This window comes from Sorex fumeus, unplaced genomic scaffold, assembly GCF_029834395.1.
Source record: "Sorex fumeus unplaced genomic scaffold, SorFum_2.1 ptg000013l, whole genome shotgun sequence".
In the NCBI taxonomy this organism is placed as follows: Eukaryota; Metazoa; Chordata; class Mammalia; order Eulipotyphla; family Soricidae; genus Sorex; species Sorex fumeus.
This window is the reverse complement of record NW_026606070.1, coordinates 871,976-888,236: the sequence shown is the minus strand read 5'-3', so window position 1 is coordinate 888,236 and position 16,261 is coordinate 871,976. Positions and strand designations below refer to the sequence as shown.

Below are 16,261 nucleotides of genomic sequence, written 5' to 3'. Positions count from 1 at the left end.
AAGGAAAGCAGAGAAGTGCCCTAGGAAACAATTCTTGATAGATAGGTTCACTTCTTCAGGGCCCAGAATCATCCTATTTTGTCCTACCCTTCTGTAGGGGCCAGAGGCTGCAGCCGGGGTAGCGACCCTCTCTGAGGCCAGCACTTTCCCTCTCTCTGGCCAGCTCCTAAAAGGCCAGTGGCGACTAAGCCTCCATCCACAGAGGTGGCAGCCTGCAGCCAGGCTCACAGTCCTCAACGGGTCTCGTGTGGAATTCTCTGGTCCTCTGGGCACAGCCACCAAGAACTGCAGCACAGGTGGCCAAGCCTGTCATAAGGGCCTGGGTGGTGCCATCAGCACCAAGGGCCCAGCAAGCCTTGCAGAGCTGTAATCTTTTTTTTTCTTTTTGGGTCACACCTGGTGATGCACAGGGGTTACACTCAGGAATTACTCCTGGCAGTGCTCGGGGGACCATATGGGATGCTGGGAATCAAACCCGGGTTGGCCGCGTGCAAGGCAAACGCCCTACCTACTGTACTATCGCTCCAGCCCCCAGAGCTGTAATCTTATGAGTGTAATTAGCGGGGAGCAGAGAATGCAAGTCCAGGAACAGACCTACCAGGAACAGACCTACCCTTCCACATGCTTCCAGGAGCATCATGCCGAGATACACACAGGTTCATGCGTGGGGGTGTGAGTGAGGTGGGGAGGGGTGTATCACACAGGCATGTGGTAGAGTTAAAAAACAAAATCAGAGAGGTCACACTTGTACCAGACTTGTACCAGAACAAATAACATTCAAGCTAAAGAAAGTATGGCCCCCTTGGGGCTGGAGCGATAGCACAGTGGGTAGGGCGTTTGCCTTGCACGCGGCCGACCTGGGTTCAATCCCCGGCATCCCATATGGTCCCCGAAGCACTGCCAGGAATAATTCCTGAGTGCAGAGCCAGGAATAACCCCTGAGCATTGCTGGGTATGACCAAAAAGAAAAAAAAAGTATGGCCCCAAACCAAAAAACGAAAGTATAAAATAAAATCATACAACCTGCCAAGACCAAATTAGGAGGAAGTAGAAAATCTGAACAAATGAATCATGAATAAGGAAATGGAAACAGTAATTATAAATCTCTCCAAGAATAAAAACCCAGGCCCAGACACACTCACCAGAGAGGTCTACCAAAATGTCAGAGGAAAAATTTATGACCTAATACTCACTTCTCAGCTCTTCCAAAATACTGAAGAAGTAGAAAACCTAACGGCTTCAGTGAAGCAAACATTTCTCGAATATCAAAAGCAAAGATATTGCTAAATAAGAAAACTACAGATCAATGTCTCAGAAGAATACTGATGCAATGATCCTAAAAATAATTTAGCAAAAGGATTTCAATAATATGTCAAAAGGATTATACATCATGATCAAGTTGGATTCATTCAGGGAATGCAAGGATGGTTTGGTATGTGAAAATTAATTCAATATCTTCAAATCAATATATCAACAAAAGGAACGATTTTTTAAAAAAATCGCACAGTAATACCAAAACATTCAAAGAAAGCTTTTGACAAAATTAAATAACCAAGATTCAAAACCCTCAATAAAGCAGGTACAGAAGTAACATAAAAGGCCATATAAAACTAACCTATAGAGAATATCATACAAACAGCCAAAAGTTGATGTTACGAATAAGGCAGGGATGTTCACTTTCCTCAATATTATTCAGTGTAGTTTTGGAAGTCCATTCCACAGGTATCAAAAAAGAAAAAGTAAAATCAAAGGTATCTAGATTGGAAGGTAAAAGCTAAACTATTGATATTTGCAGATGACATGGAAAATATACCAGAAGACCCTCTAGGCTTCTAAAAAACCCTTCAACTCCCCACTCTGACCAATAGACACCTCAATGGAAATATAAAATCAACAAGAAAACCGCAGTCCTAAAAGAGAAACTAGTTGAGCAATACCAGGTAAGCTTACTAGACATCTATAGGGCACTGCACCCCCCACTCAAAATCCAAGCACACATTCTCCTTGAATACATCAGGAACATTCTCAAAAACAGACATGATGGGAAACAGGGTAACTGTGAGTATATTCATTAAAACTGAAATCATATAAAATAAAACAGAGGAATAAAAAAGTTCCCATTTACAATTGCTTCAAAAAATTAAGTATCTGGGGGAAAAAACTTAAGAGGTGAAAGATCAAACAAAAAACTATAAGACATTGTTAAAAGAAATAAAAGGGTAACACACAACACACATACACACACACAAAAGAGATATTCTGTGTTTATGGATTAAAACTGTTAAAATGACTATCCTAACAAAAGCGATGCAGTCAATATAAAAACTCCAATAGTATTCCTAGAGGGAACAAAAAAATATTACTAATATTTATCTGGAACTACATAATACTCCGAGTGGACAAAGTATCCTGAGAAAAAAGAAAATGGGATCTTCTTTGTAGGAAATTTTGAAACAAGTATATTACTGTATTATAATTTGAACCAGGAGTTTTCATATTATACTACAAAGTGACAGTAATAAAAAAATACACAGTATTGGAACAAATTTAGGAACCTATCAATGGAATACAATTAGAAACAGAAATAAATACACACAAATATGGTCCTTAATTAATGACAATAGAACCATGCATCCATCTGAGGGCCATAGAATGGAGAAAGTTTCTAGTAAGTGGTGCTGAGGAAATTGGGTATCTGTTTGCAAAAGCCAAACCAGGCTACTATCTCACACCAGAAACAAATAGTAATTCCAAATAAAGAGTTGTGTGGATGGGGCTGGAGCGATAGCACTGCAGGTAGGGCATTTGCTTTGTACGTGGCCGACCCGGGTTTGATTCCTGGCATCCCATATGGTCCCCTGAGCACCGCCAGGAGTAATTCCTGAGTGCAGAGCCAGGAGTAACCCCTGAGCATCGCTGGTGTGACCCAGAAAGAAAAAAAAATTGTGTGGATGATGCAGAGTCATGAAAAATACACACAGCTTATTCTCCAAACAGTGCTGAATTTTTCAAAGAAACATATTAACCTCTAACCTAACAGCATGTTCCAAAACAATACTACCAGATGATTCTAGACATGTCCTTGACAAGATGCTGGATAGGTGTCCCCTTCCAACCAATTTCTCAGCTCCTTCCTAGGTTGGGGGGGTCAGGTAATCCCACCACAACGTTGGGCCATGGGATCTCCACCAGCCACGGGCCATCTGTGGTACCACATGGCAATCTTGAGCATAAACTCCAGTGACATCTGGGCTGGGTACTATCCTGCACAGTCAAAGCCTGAGGCTGCAACTATTGATGCCTGGAAAGCCTGACTTTCAAACCTAAAGTTAAGCATCAAAATTCAAACTTTTAAGAAATAAAACATATTTTTCATTTAGGCAAAACCATCGCAGATGAAACACCAAAAAAAAAAGAATAAGTAGCAAAAGAAAAATAAATATACTAAACTTCATCAACATGGAAAACTGCTTTGAAAGACACAATTGACAAAATGAAAAGGCAATTTCCATAAAGGGAGAAAATGCTAATTCTATATTTAATAGGAGACTAGAGCTAAATGTCTTAGGGACTCTTACATCTTAATAATAGAGAAAATATCACAATTAAAAACTGGGCAAAGAATCAAAGAGACGTTTCTGACAAAGAAAAATAAATGGACAAAAATCATATGTAAGAAACTGCTTTGCTATGGAAATTTCAAAATTCCTCAGGAAGATAAAGTGAAACAGAACAATGCATCAGAACAAAGGGAGGCATTGCAAAATTAGAAGCAACCCCCAGTGTGGAGAAATTAATATGCCATAGAGTTGGCACTGCAAATTAGCAAGGAAATGAGTTGACTCAATGTGTTTTGGCAACAATCGGCAATCTACTTGAAGAAAAACTGAACAGGATTCACAGATGATATGAAATGATTACTACAAAATCACTATAGAATGAAAAGCTAATTATTGAAAAAAGTAGGGATGTAACAAAAATATCTGTACTGTGATACATTTCTAATATTATTAGGCACGATAAAATGAAGCAACAATTCTTCTTTGGAAACAGTATTAAGATAGAAATCACCATAAACAAAAGGAGAGCTGGCAAATTTAAAAACGCTCAAATGAAACAAATTTAACCCAACAAAGCATCACAAATAGAGCCAAAAGACAACAAGTCCACAACCGTTTTGCAATTCATATAAGACACTGTGGAGTACAATACCATGGGTCACGAAGAGAGTGAATTTCCTCAGTTGCTAAATGAGTCCTGGAAGTCACATAAACCGACTCCCTTTGGGTTGGGACTCTGGCTGGAAGGGGCGAGGGGACGGGGAGAGAAGGGGACCTGGAAGGGGGGTCTTCTGAGGTGATTCCCTGAAGAGAACCACAGCACCTGGGGAGGCAAACATTCACCTCAACAACTATCTGAAGCCGGGGGAATGGTGCCGCCAGCAGGTCAATCTGTACCTGTGAGGCAAGTGCATCAGCAACCTGATGGCGACTTCAGACTTCCTGATACCCCAAAATTGCTGCTGTGCCTTTGGCCAGACCCCAAAAACTTGGGGCAAAGTTTACCAAGAAAGTAAACGGCCAAAAGTTAGGTATGTGGGAAACACACCCACAAACCACCTCTGGCTCAGCTATATAATTGGAGGCATGGCCTCTCTGGTTCCTGATTGAACTGCTTAACGGCCATGATCCCAGAGACTCAGAAACAAATCTCAAAACCCAGCTTTAGGTAGAAATGTGTCCGGTCCCTGCAGTAGGCTACCGGTGCTGGGCCAACCCAGGTGGGAATAGGTTTTGTGCCTTGGCCTGTTCCCCCTCGCAGCCCGGTGGCTGCCATCCTCCAGAGGCCACTAGACAGTCAGGTTTGGGCCTGCAGTGATGAGACACGCAGGGCCTCACGGGATGGGAGTGGAGCCAGCCCTGTCCTCTCCATCCCAACGAGACCCCAAGTCATGGCCCACGAACAGCCTCTCTGGCTCCTGATCAAGCTGCTTAATGGCCATGATCCCAGAGACTCAGAAATAAATCTCGAAACCCAGCGGCTTTTGGCAGAAATGTGTCTGGACCCTGCAGTAGGTTACTGTCACTGGGCCACCCTAGGGGGAAAGCGTGCTGTCCCTTGGCCTGTTCCCCCTTGGTGGCTTGGTGGCCGCCATCCTCCAGAGGCCACTGGACAGTCAGTTTTGGGTCCTCAGTGATGAGACATGCGGGGCTTTGTGGGATGGGGGTGGAGCTGGCCCTTTCCTCCCTGTCCCAACGAGACCCTAAGTCGCTGCCCATGAACGGCCTTTCTGGCCGTTCAAGCTGCTTCACGGCCATGATCCCAGTGACTCAGGAGCAAATCTCGGAACCCAGCAGGTTTTGGTAGAAATCCCTCCAGATTTAAGTGTTAAAATTTCGGAATTTCAAAATCACGCGGCCACTACTGCAGCCATGTGACATCATATGTTATTCATAACCAGCAATAGAAAACAAATTGTCTACAGTTGCCTTTTCAGCAGATCTGAGTGTTGGGGTAAAATCTCAAATAATAGTGGTGAGTCTGGTGTCGAAATATTGAATGTGATCAAAGTAGAGAGAGAGTAATGTGGAAATCATCTGCCCCACAGGTAGGGGGAGGGTGTGGGATGGGGGTATACTGGGATTTTTGGTGGTGGAGAATGGGCACTGGTGAAGGTACGGGTGTTTCATTGTATGACCAAGACTTAGACCCGAAAGCTTTGTAACTGCTCTCACGGTGATTCAATAAATAAAATTATAAAAAATGAAAAAAAAAAGTAAGGTGGAGTTCATGCCCAATTCAATCAGCTAATCAGGGCTGAATGAATAGCAGTACTCCTACATAAAAAAAAAAAATAAAAACAACTATTTGAAGCTCTGAGTTTGCATTTAACCCACCTGGAGTGGTCTCTGCCTCAGATTCTGTGTTTTCCTGAATTCAGAACATGCATTTTGCTGATGGCGGAGCCAGGGTGTTAACCCACTGCCCTCCACCAGCTCCTCTGTGGCAGGCACTTCCCCCTGCCCGCAGTCCTCGTATTCCCTTCCCTGCCCCAGAGGGACCCACTGGAAACCAGTTCTCCTGCTCCCCATTTCCAGTGCCTTCGGGCATCTGATACTCCCCTAGGAGTTTTCTTCACCTCTGCGAGGTCATCCTAGGGTGTCTTTCCCCTTCTATCTCCCTTCTAGAAGTTTCTCCTGGGCAGAAGGGAGACCTAGGGGTTGGAGTGCTTGCTTGGCTGGCAGGAAATCCCTGGGTCTGTGTATCCCCAGGGCATTGCCAGGGGGCAACCCCCAAGCACTGAGCAGGGAGAGTCCCTGAGCACCACTGGTTATGGCTTAATAGAAAAACAAAAACAACAACAACAAACGACACAACAAAAAAAACAATAGAAGGCCCTGGAGCTCTGTATCTAAACAGGAATCTTCTGCAGCAGGGTGTGGGGGAGGAGGGGTGGGCTGCGAAACACCTACACCCAACCTGCTGGTTGTCCTCCTCCAGGCAGCCCTCAGCATAAACCATGAAAATCTCCTTCCTATTTTGTTTAATCATTTGACAATACTCTTCTGCAATCAACTGTTTGAACTGAACAAACTGGTTGCTAAAAGTGTGTACTGAAACTGTGGAAATTAGGAATTTCCTAGAAGTCTGATATCCATAAGTAACCACCAACAATGGCACATTTTGTCTGTTCATTTGAGGGCTAAACCTGGTTTCAAGGACCACATGATGAATGAATGCAAAGCCTGCACAACTTTTTTATTTTTTGCTTTTGGGGTCACACCTGACAATGCTCAGGGGTTACTCCTGGCTCTGCATTCAGGAATCACTCCTGGTGGTGCTCAGGGAAGCATATGGGATACCGGAGATATGGGATGCCAGTGGGATGCCAGTGATCGAACCCAGGTCAGTCGCATGCAAGGCAAACAGGAAATTTCCTCCCCACTGTACTATAGCTCCGGCCCGCCAACAGCCTTTAACACCATCTTCCAACTTTCCTTTCAGAACTAGTATCATTTTTACATTTGAAATCGTATGTATAATTTTAAATATATGTTTGGGGACCACACCAGGCAGTTTTCAGGACTTACTGGCTCTGTGCTCAGCGACCACTCCTGGCAGGGCTTAGGGGACCATATGCGATGCCGGGGATTGAACTCAGGTTGACTACATGCAAGGTAAACACCCTACCTGCTGTTCCATCACTCTAGCCCGAAACGTTTCTCATCTTTCTAAGTCACGTGACTTCATAATGAGTTCTTGTTTCTAGGAAGATGATCTTTCTCCCTGTGAAGCAAACAATGATGCATTTACCTAGTTACCAGAGGGACTGACTGACTTCTAGCGGTGCACGGGAGAGAAGTACCCTTGAACGGAAGCTTCCCACTCGTCATCTTTGTAAGTAATTTTGAAGTAAAAAGAGAAACTTAAAGGACAATAAGAATTCCTTCTGCGTCTTCAGAATCAGTCTGAACAAGGAGGGGTATAGTACTGGAAGTACTGAGTAAATATCATCTGTCGGAAGCACGATGTGCTTCAATGAGAAAAGCACCACACTGTGACTTCTATGTACGTTCAGACATACTCAACGCCCAATAAGTCACAACAACGGGAAAGCGCTCAACACCAGTGAAGTAACATACACTAAAAATGGCTACAGCGGTGAATTCTGTTCCATGCGTATTTTGGCACAAATATAAAGTTATAGTAACAAGTGAAGACTATACTAAAACTTGATTGGCTAATTAAGGTTGGTTATTAGAAATTCCAGATCAAGCCCAAACCACTAAGTCAGCAATGAAGTGAAGGTCTCTGTGAATGAATAAGCATACTACTTAAAAAAAAGCAACACTTTTTTCTCCTTTCAAATAAAATTACTTAACAGTTTTTTTATTTATATCTTCATTTCCTTCCTTCCTTCCTTCCTTCCTTCCATCCTTCCCTTCCTTCCCTCCCTCTCCCTCCTTCCTTCCTTCCCTCCTTCCTTCCTTCCTTCCTTCCTTTCCTCCCTCCTTCCTTCCTTCCTTCCTTCCTTCCTTCCTTCCTTCCTTCCTTCCTTCCTTCCTCCTTCCCTCCTTCCTTCCTTCCTTCCTTCCTTCCTTCCTTCCTTCCTTCCTTCCTTCCTTCCCTCCTCCCTCCTTCCCTCCTTCCCTCCTTCCTTCCTTCCTTCCTTCCTTCCTTCCTTCCTTCCTTCCTTCCTTCCTTCCTCCCCTCCCTCCCTCCCTCCCTCCCTCCCTCTCTCTCTCTCTCTCTTTCTTTCTTTCTTTCTTTCTTTCTTTCTTTCTTTCTTTCTTTCTCTCTATTTGGCTTGTTTTTGTTTGGGGGCCACATCCAGTGATGCTCAGGACTTACTCCTGCCTCTGCACTTAGGAATCACGCCTGGTGGTGCTCGGGGGGGGGGGTCATATGGGGTGCTGGGGATGGAACCCGGGTCAGCCATGTGCAAGGCAAATGCCCTACACACTGTACTATTACTCCAGTCCTTCATTTCTTATACACAGGTCACTAAAGGTTTATTCTGCAGGTCACGATCACGGTCCTCCCGTTGTTCATCGATTTGCTTGAGCGGGCCCAGTAACGTCTCCATTGTGACACGTGTTACTGTGTTTGGCATATCGAATACTTCATGGGTAGCTTGCCAGGCTCTGCCATGTGGGCGAGATACTCTCGGTAGCTTGCCAGGCTCTCCGAGAGGGGTAGAGGAATCGAACTTGGGTTTGCCATATTGACTGCGTGCAAGGCAAACACCCTACCGCTGTGCTATCGTTCCAGCCCTGTTCTGTAGGTAGTCGTAAAAAAGAATAAATATTACCAAAAAGCTCCTGAAAAAGAAATCTGTTGCATCTGTATTTGAGATTTGCAGTTCTGAGACTTTTAACATCAATGAAGTGCCTTTATTTAAACTTTACTTAAATCTCTATTTAAATCATTAAATCTATTTAAATCTTTATGTAAATCTCTAAAATTCCAACAGGGATAAAGGTAAAAGGTAAAGGCCCTCCCGTTAATCATCGATTTGCTCGAGCGGGCCCAGTAACGTCTCCATTGGAGACTTTGTTGTTACTGTGTCTGGCATATCGAATACTCTCGGTAGCTTGCCGGGCTCTCCGAGAGGGGTGGAGGAATCGAACTCGGGTCGGCCATGTTGGCCACGTGTAAGGCGAACGCCCTACCCGCTGTGCTATCGCTCCAGCCAACAGGGATAGTGAAGGTAAAATCCCTCCCTGCGGTGGGCTGCTAGAATCCTACAGTGCAGTCCTGAGCTTCTGCCCAGCCAGCTGTTCAGACAAGGCCACAGCACCAGCTCTGAGCATCTGGATTGATGGATCCAAGCAGCTATGTGACTTGGAACAAAATTTAAAAAATTTAAATGAGAACATCTGAGTGCTTTAAAATGAATGAGTATTCTCGCTCCCTCTCCCTTTCTCTTTTGCTGAAAAAAAGTGTTCAATCAATAGGATTAATAGCAGAATTAAATTCAAAATCCCTGGATTACAAGATCATGCTTGATGTCTATCAACAATTAAAGGGCATTAAGGAATAACAAGGAAGTAAGATATAAGACTTAGCAAGAGATCTTGTAGCTAGTCATACAGTACAGAGAAAGATCTCTAGTTTATTTCCAGCCTGGTTTTCCTAGAAAATTCAGATAGCTGAGGTTGCGTTTTTCTCTAACTTAGACATTCACTCGCAACTTTTCCCTTGTGCCATGATTTGAACACGGATACTAACCAGTTTAAAAAAAAAATTACACTCGTTATCATAGTCCTTCCTTTCTATTAAAGTTTCTCATTTATTGTTTTAATGTCCACTGTAGTCCAATTAGAACTTATTCTAGAATTGTAAATCAGGCTATTTTAAATGTTGTCAATTATGGTTCGATGAAAGAAAAATAACGCCTTTCTTCAAAACCAGGAGGAAGACCCAGAGTGAATTTCCAAGAACAACGGGGAAGGTGCCAACATAAACCGGATGACCTGTCATTCTGAATTCCACTTCTGGTCCTAGTGATTCTGGCCAGTATGAAGGAGATGGGGCCCAGGTGGACAGGGACAGTGGGAGCCACTCACTTACTGGAAACAGTTGGGTCCAAATACGGTGGCCAGATTGTGGATGTCCATGCGGTTCTGGGCCTGGTGCTCAGCCACTTTCCTCAGGAACCGGCAGAGGTACCTGAGGAGGCAGTAGTGAAGGTGTGGTAACTCTCGAATTAGGTCTCTCAAGCAGCTCTCCTGGGCACCCGTCTGGTCATCTACAGAGAAAAAGACCAACAGAAACATTCTCCAGCGTATTCCACATGGAAAACGGCACCCGGGTATAAACAAGGATGGCGTTTTATTCAGAGAAGAAATTCTTCCATCTTGAGGTTGAGCCAAACTATTTTTTCAAAAGGACATTTTGGCCTCTCTTGCGATCCTTAAGCATTTGACCATTTTGATGGGAGAGAAATTCTAAGATATTCAAGATATCCTGAGAACTAGGAGCTGGAGTCGGTGTGAAGAGTGACTCAGTTTAATTTTGTTTTTCTTTCCAAAATACAGAAAGTCATTGAGTTCTACCTATAACTGAATCTTCCAATTAATTTTTGAGTTTTGCCTATAATTGAATCTTCCAATTAAACAAACAAACAAACAAACAAACAAACATTGTCCTCCCGTTGTTCATCGATTTGCTCGAGTGGGCCCAGTAACGTCTCCATTTTTTGGAGACTTATTGTTAACTGTGTTTGGCATATTGAATATGTCACGGGTAGCTTGCCAGGTTCTGCCGTGTGGGCAAGATACTCTCAGTAGCCTGCTGGGCTCTCCGAGAGGGGTGGAGGAATCGAATTCCGGTGGGCCATGTTGGCTGCATGCAAGGCAAATGCCCTACCCGCTCTGCAAATCTCTATTTAAATCTTTATTTAAATCTCTAAAATTCCAACAGGGATAGTGAAGGTAAAATTCCTCCCCGTGGTAGGTCTTCCTTCCTTCCCTTCCTTCCCTCCCTCCCTCCCTCCCATTCCTCCCATTCCTCCCTCCCTCCCTCCCTCCCTCCCTCCCTCCCTCCCTCCCTTCTTTCCTTCCTTCCTTCCTTCCTTCCTTCCTTCCTTCCTTCCTTCCTTCCTCCCTCCCTCCCTCCCTCTGTCCCCTCCTCCCTCCCTTCCTCCCTCCCCTTCCTTCCTTCCTCCCTCCCTCCCTCCCTCCCTCCCTCCCTTCCTTCCTTCCTTCCTTCCTTCCTTCCTTCCTTCCTCCATCCCTCCCTCCTTCCTTTCTTTCTTTGAGCGGGAAGCTGCCATTTCAAGTTTGCTGAAAACAAGAATCTCTTAACTGAATAAAATCTGGCACAGGAGACCTTCCTGGTCACCATGAGAGACCTTGAACTTAATTATCCATTATCTGCACAGAGAAAACTGAAGAAAACTTCATATGGCTCTGTGTGTGTGTGTGTGTGTGTGTGTGTGTGTGTGTGCGCGCGCGCATGTATGTGTGTGTTTAATCTTTCACACTTCCAGGAGTTCAGAATTTTGAGCTCCTGGGAAGTTCTGAGATCTCTCAGAAGCATAATAACCTAATCTACAATTTGAAAAATTGATGGTTGCCAAAAATCACAGACGTGTGGCAGTTTTTTGAAACTTCCATTCTCCAAGATTTGCTTGGTCAATAGTTAAATAGTGCAAAGTTGCTGCCTTAAGGAACTTGGTATAGACTCACTCACTTTTTTTTTTAATTTTTTAAGTTTTTATTAGTGAGACATCATGAGGTACAGTTGCAGACTTACAAATTTTTGTGCTTGGGTTTCAATTATACAATGATCAAATACCCATCCCTCCACCAGTGCCCATCCTCCACCACCACGGGTCCCAGTATCCCTCCCACCCCCATCCCCCCCATCCCACCCTGCCTCTGTGGCTGGGCAATCCCCTGTGTTCTCTCTCTCCTTTTGGGTGTTGTGGTCTGCAAAAGAAACATTGAGTGGCAATCATGTTTGGTCTATAGTCTACTTTCAACCTGCATCTCCCCTCCTGGGAGGATCCTCCAAACATCCTTTATTTGGTGCTCCCTTCTCTATCTGAGCTCCCTGTCCCCCTAGCATGTTACACTCACCTTTCATGGCAACTAGTTTAGGGGAATCATTGCAACCTGTCCTTACACAAACCTCTAAGAGAATGGAAACAATTCCATTCTAATTAATACAGATGAGCTTTATCTTTTTTGTGGGGGAAGGGGCACACCCAGTGTTGCTCAGGGGCTACTCCTGGCTCTGCACTCAGGAATTACTCCTGGTGGAGGCAAGCGTCCCTCCCACTGTACTATCATCCCAGCCCCTGATCAGCTTCTTGATTTGTGTTTGGTCAGTAGCGTTAGCCTGTCAACTTCTGTTCGAGGAAGAGATACTGGGAGACAGGGTTACACAGTGCTGTTACTGCAGGAAGCACACACACACACACACACACACACACACACATCTCCTGAGGTCAGAGAGTGGCACAGAGCTCCGGAAGCAACGATGACTTGGATTCACTCCTTGGGTTCGGAGCGTGGTTCTGTTGCAGCCTGTCTGTGCGACCTTTAGCTCTGCTAAACGATTCCCCCATCATAAAAGGCAATATTAACCGCCTCATAAAGCTGTGATGAGGAGGAAATGAGTCAACAGTTATAAAGTACTTAATACAGTGGTTAGGTGCTATGTAAATATTTGTTCGATAAAATAACTTACTGTACCTTTACTCTTTTGGTTTTATGAGCACAGCTTTAATGAAATGTTTAAAGGCCCTTTAATAGGAGGCAGTTTCCACAGACTGCATATGGCAGAAACCATGCTGCACAAAATAGCACCATTAAAACTGTGTAGACTTCCTTCATGCCCTACCGAGGTCACGAGTTGCCCCCCACAAGCGGCTCTCTGGCATGGCCATGGCTCCAGAGGCAAAAGGACTTAGTCCAGAGCCTGGTAGCTTGCGGCAGAAAAGTGAATGGACCATGCATTAAACTACGGTGCCATGCCTCCTCGGAGGGAAAGGGTGTTGCTCCCTTCCGCCTTTTTCTCCCCTGGAAGCAAGGTGACCGCCACCTCAGAGTTTATTGGAAAGCCAGGTATGAGCTGGCGGTGATGGGGCAACTGCAGTCTCATAGGAAGGGGGGCGGTACTGGCTAGTCCTTCACACCCTATTGAGGTCACGAGTTGCCCCCCACGAGTGGCTCTCCGGCACAGCCATAACACCAGAACAGAAACCAATCTCGTAATTATCTGGCTCTTTGCAGAAATCTAAAATTATTATATGATTCTCATAACCAACTATAGAAAACAAAGTATTTCACAATGCCTTTTCAGCAATTCTGATTGTTGGGGGGGGTGGAATTCTGAATAATAATGGTGCATCTTTTGTCAAAATAATGAATGTAATCAATGTAGAGAAGAGTTATATAGAAATCACCTGCCTCACAGGCATTGGGAGGGGTGGAAGGGGGGTATATTGGGGTTCTTGGTGGTGAAAAATGAGTACTGGTGAAGGGAAAGGTGTTTGATCATTGTATGACTGAGGCTTAAATCTGAAAGCTTTGTAACTTTTCCCACAGTTATTCAATAGATAAATATAAGAAGAAAAAAATAAATAAAATTGTGAAAAAGAAAAAAAAGTAAGGTGGAGTTCATGCCCAATTCAATCAACAAATCAGTGGCTGAATAAATAGCAGTACTCCTACATTTAAAAAAAAAACTGTGTAGACTTCAATCCTTATCAGAAATGTTTTGGAAAACAAAATTAGAATGATTTATTCCTACTGATCACTATGTGATCCAACACATAATATACTGTTCGTGGGAAACCGGTTTCTTGATAACAGGTTTTTCATATTAATTTCAAATACTTCTAATTTATCCTTTTGTTTTTCTTTTGGCCCACATCTGGCTGTATTCAGGACTTACCCTTGACTCTGTGCTCAGGAAATTCTCCTGGTGGTGCTCAGATGCTGGGGAGCAAACCAGGGTCAACTGGGTGAGAGGCAAGACCCTTACCCGCTGTCCAATCTCTTTGACCCCTCAAATACTCTTGAAAAAGAAAGAAATCATATTCAAATTCCTTGATGATCCCTAAAAACACATATTCTGTCACCTATGACAGCATTATTCTCACTAAACTATGATCATGACTAGCAGAAATATTTTAAAAATAAGAAACAATTTTGGCTTCTAAAAATGGATCAGGGGGGACTGGAGAGATAGCACAGCAGGTAAGGCGTTTGCCTTGCAAGCAGTCAACCCAGGTTCGATTCCCAGCATCCCATATGGTCCCCCTGAGCACCCCCAGGAGTAATTCCTGAGTGCAGAGCCAGGAGTAACCCCTGTGCATCGCCAGGTGTGACCCAAAAAGCAAAAAGTAAATAAATAAATAAAATAAAAATGGATCAGGCTGCCCTTTCCTCATACATATACTCATAAAATAAATTGTGAACGCCCCTTTATACTATTAAAAATATGAATGAAGAGAAAGTGTGATCCTATTCTGCCTTTTATTTTTTTAAAGCGAGTTTTCATGGGCACAGACTCTAAAATTGGGATTTAATTCTGAGAGTTTAAGGATATAAGAAATCAAGCACATTCCAACAGCCCGGAATCTTTTGGCTCTGAAACAAAACCTCAAACTCTAAGGCTCAAATGAAATACATGTTCAAAATAGACATGAGTTCATGACAATAATATTTGGGGGAGAGGAAAAAAAAGCAGCACTGTAGGGCTGGAGAAATGGTAAAGGGATTAAGACGCCTGCTTGCATGCAAACTGCTTCGTGTGAATCTCTGATACCGTTCATGATTCTCTGAGCACCCCTGGGCCCCTCCTGAACTTCCTTCGAGGATCAGCCCTTGCGCACTTGGAGTTGTCACCTCAAAACCCAAACCAACAAAACAATAAAGCAAACAACAACAAAGGAAGCACTTCGATCATTTACCCTTTTATTTATCTTTTAAATAAATAAAATAAATAAAAATAAATATATTTTATTTATTTAAAAATTTATTTTTTTATTTATTTTATTTATTTCAAAATATCTTTTAAATAAATAAAATAAATAAAGGTAAAAGGTAAAGGTAAAGGCCCTCCTGTTGATCGTCGATTTGCTCGAGCGGGCCCAGTAACGTCTCCATTGGAGACTTTGTTGTTACTGTGTCTGGCATATCGAATACTCTCGGTAGCTTGAAAATAAAAAAAAATCTTTTAAATATAAATAATAATAATGGAGACACACTCAGAGAATCTCTAACTTAACCTAGTAACAGTAAATCCTTTACAGCATGAATAAGAACACAATTTAATTAAAGTCTCAAAAAAAAAGAAGTAAAGTAACTGAGGAAAAATTATGCGACTCCTACCCAGAACTTCTCCATTTGCTATGATGAAAATAGGTCTGCTGATTCGATCATGGGCAATATCTGAACACCTTCTACCTCAGAGCTCTGCAACCTTTTCATATCTAAGCACTGTAGCACTGTCCTCCCATTGTTCATCGATTGTGACACTTGTTACTGTGTTTGGCATACCGAATACGTCACGGGGAGCTTGCCAGGCTTTGCCTTGCGGGCGAGATACTCTCAGTAGCTTGCTGGGCTCTCCGAGAGGGGCGGAGAAATCGAACTCGGGTCAGCCGACCCGGCCACATGCAAGGCAAACACCCTACCCACTGTGCTATCACTCCAGCCCTATATCGAAAGAGCAATGAAAATAGAAGAGAAATGCAGAGCGCTCTGGCAGAAATCAAGGCTTTGCTTGGAGTAAGTACTTAACACAGCAGCTAAACACTGCGACAACGACGCCAGGTCACAGTGGCATCTAGCCTATTAAGTGGCAAGAATTTTTCATGGGCCAGTAGGAAAATCCTCAGAACTGGTTAAAAACTGGTGGACCAGAGGTTGAAAATCACTGCTGTGTCCACCCCGGGCTTGGCCTGCAACAGACCACAGTTGACCACCAGAACTCAGCCTCCAGCTCCCCTCCTGGGAAGGAAACGCTTATTACTCCACAGCCCCGGGGAAGTGCTCAGGTTGACTGAGACATTCATCTCTTGAGACGTGGAGTGGAGAAGCTTCTCTCACGCAGAACAGGGGGAGAATGAAATCCACGATGAATCGCGTCGCTAAGTTTGAATTAACCTGTCAAACTTAATATCCCCCGACTTCCCCAGGCGGGTCGACTAGACAGAGACAGAGATGGGTTGACTTACACCAGGTCACACCGACACTCTGTGATTCCAGTGTAGGTGGTTTTACCTCACAGCACCTGAGCT

At 43.8% G+C, this 16,261-nt stretch overlaps 1 protein-coding gene across 1 annotated transcript in view; it reads right to left on the bottom strand.

Moving 5' to 3' along the window:
• The window catches only part of LOC130020537 (protein FAM13A-like), a 152,491-nt gene that overhangs the window by 98,944 nt on the left and 37,286 nt on the right, over positions 1–16,261 (bottom strand). Inside the window, exon 4 of the mRNA XM_056111134.1 lies at positions 10,075–10,252. Coding sequence (XP_055967109.1) covers positions 10,075–10,252 — 178 coding nt within the window. The remainder of the gene's footprint in view (positions 1–10,074; positions 10,253–16,261) is intronic.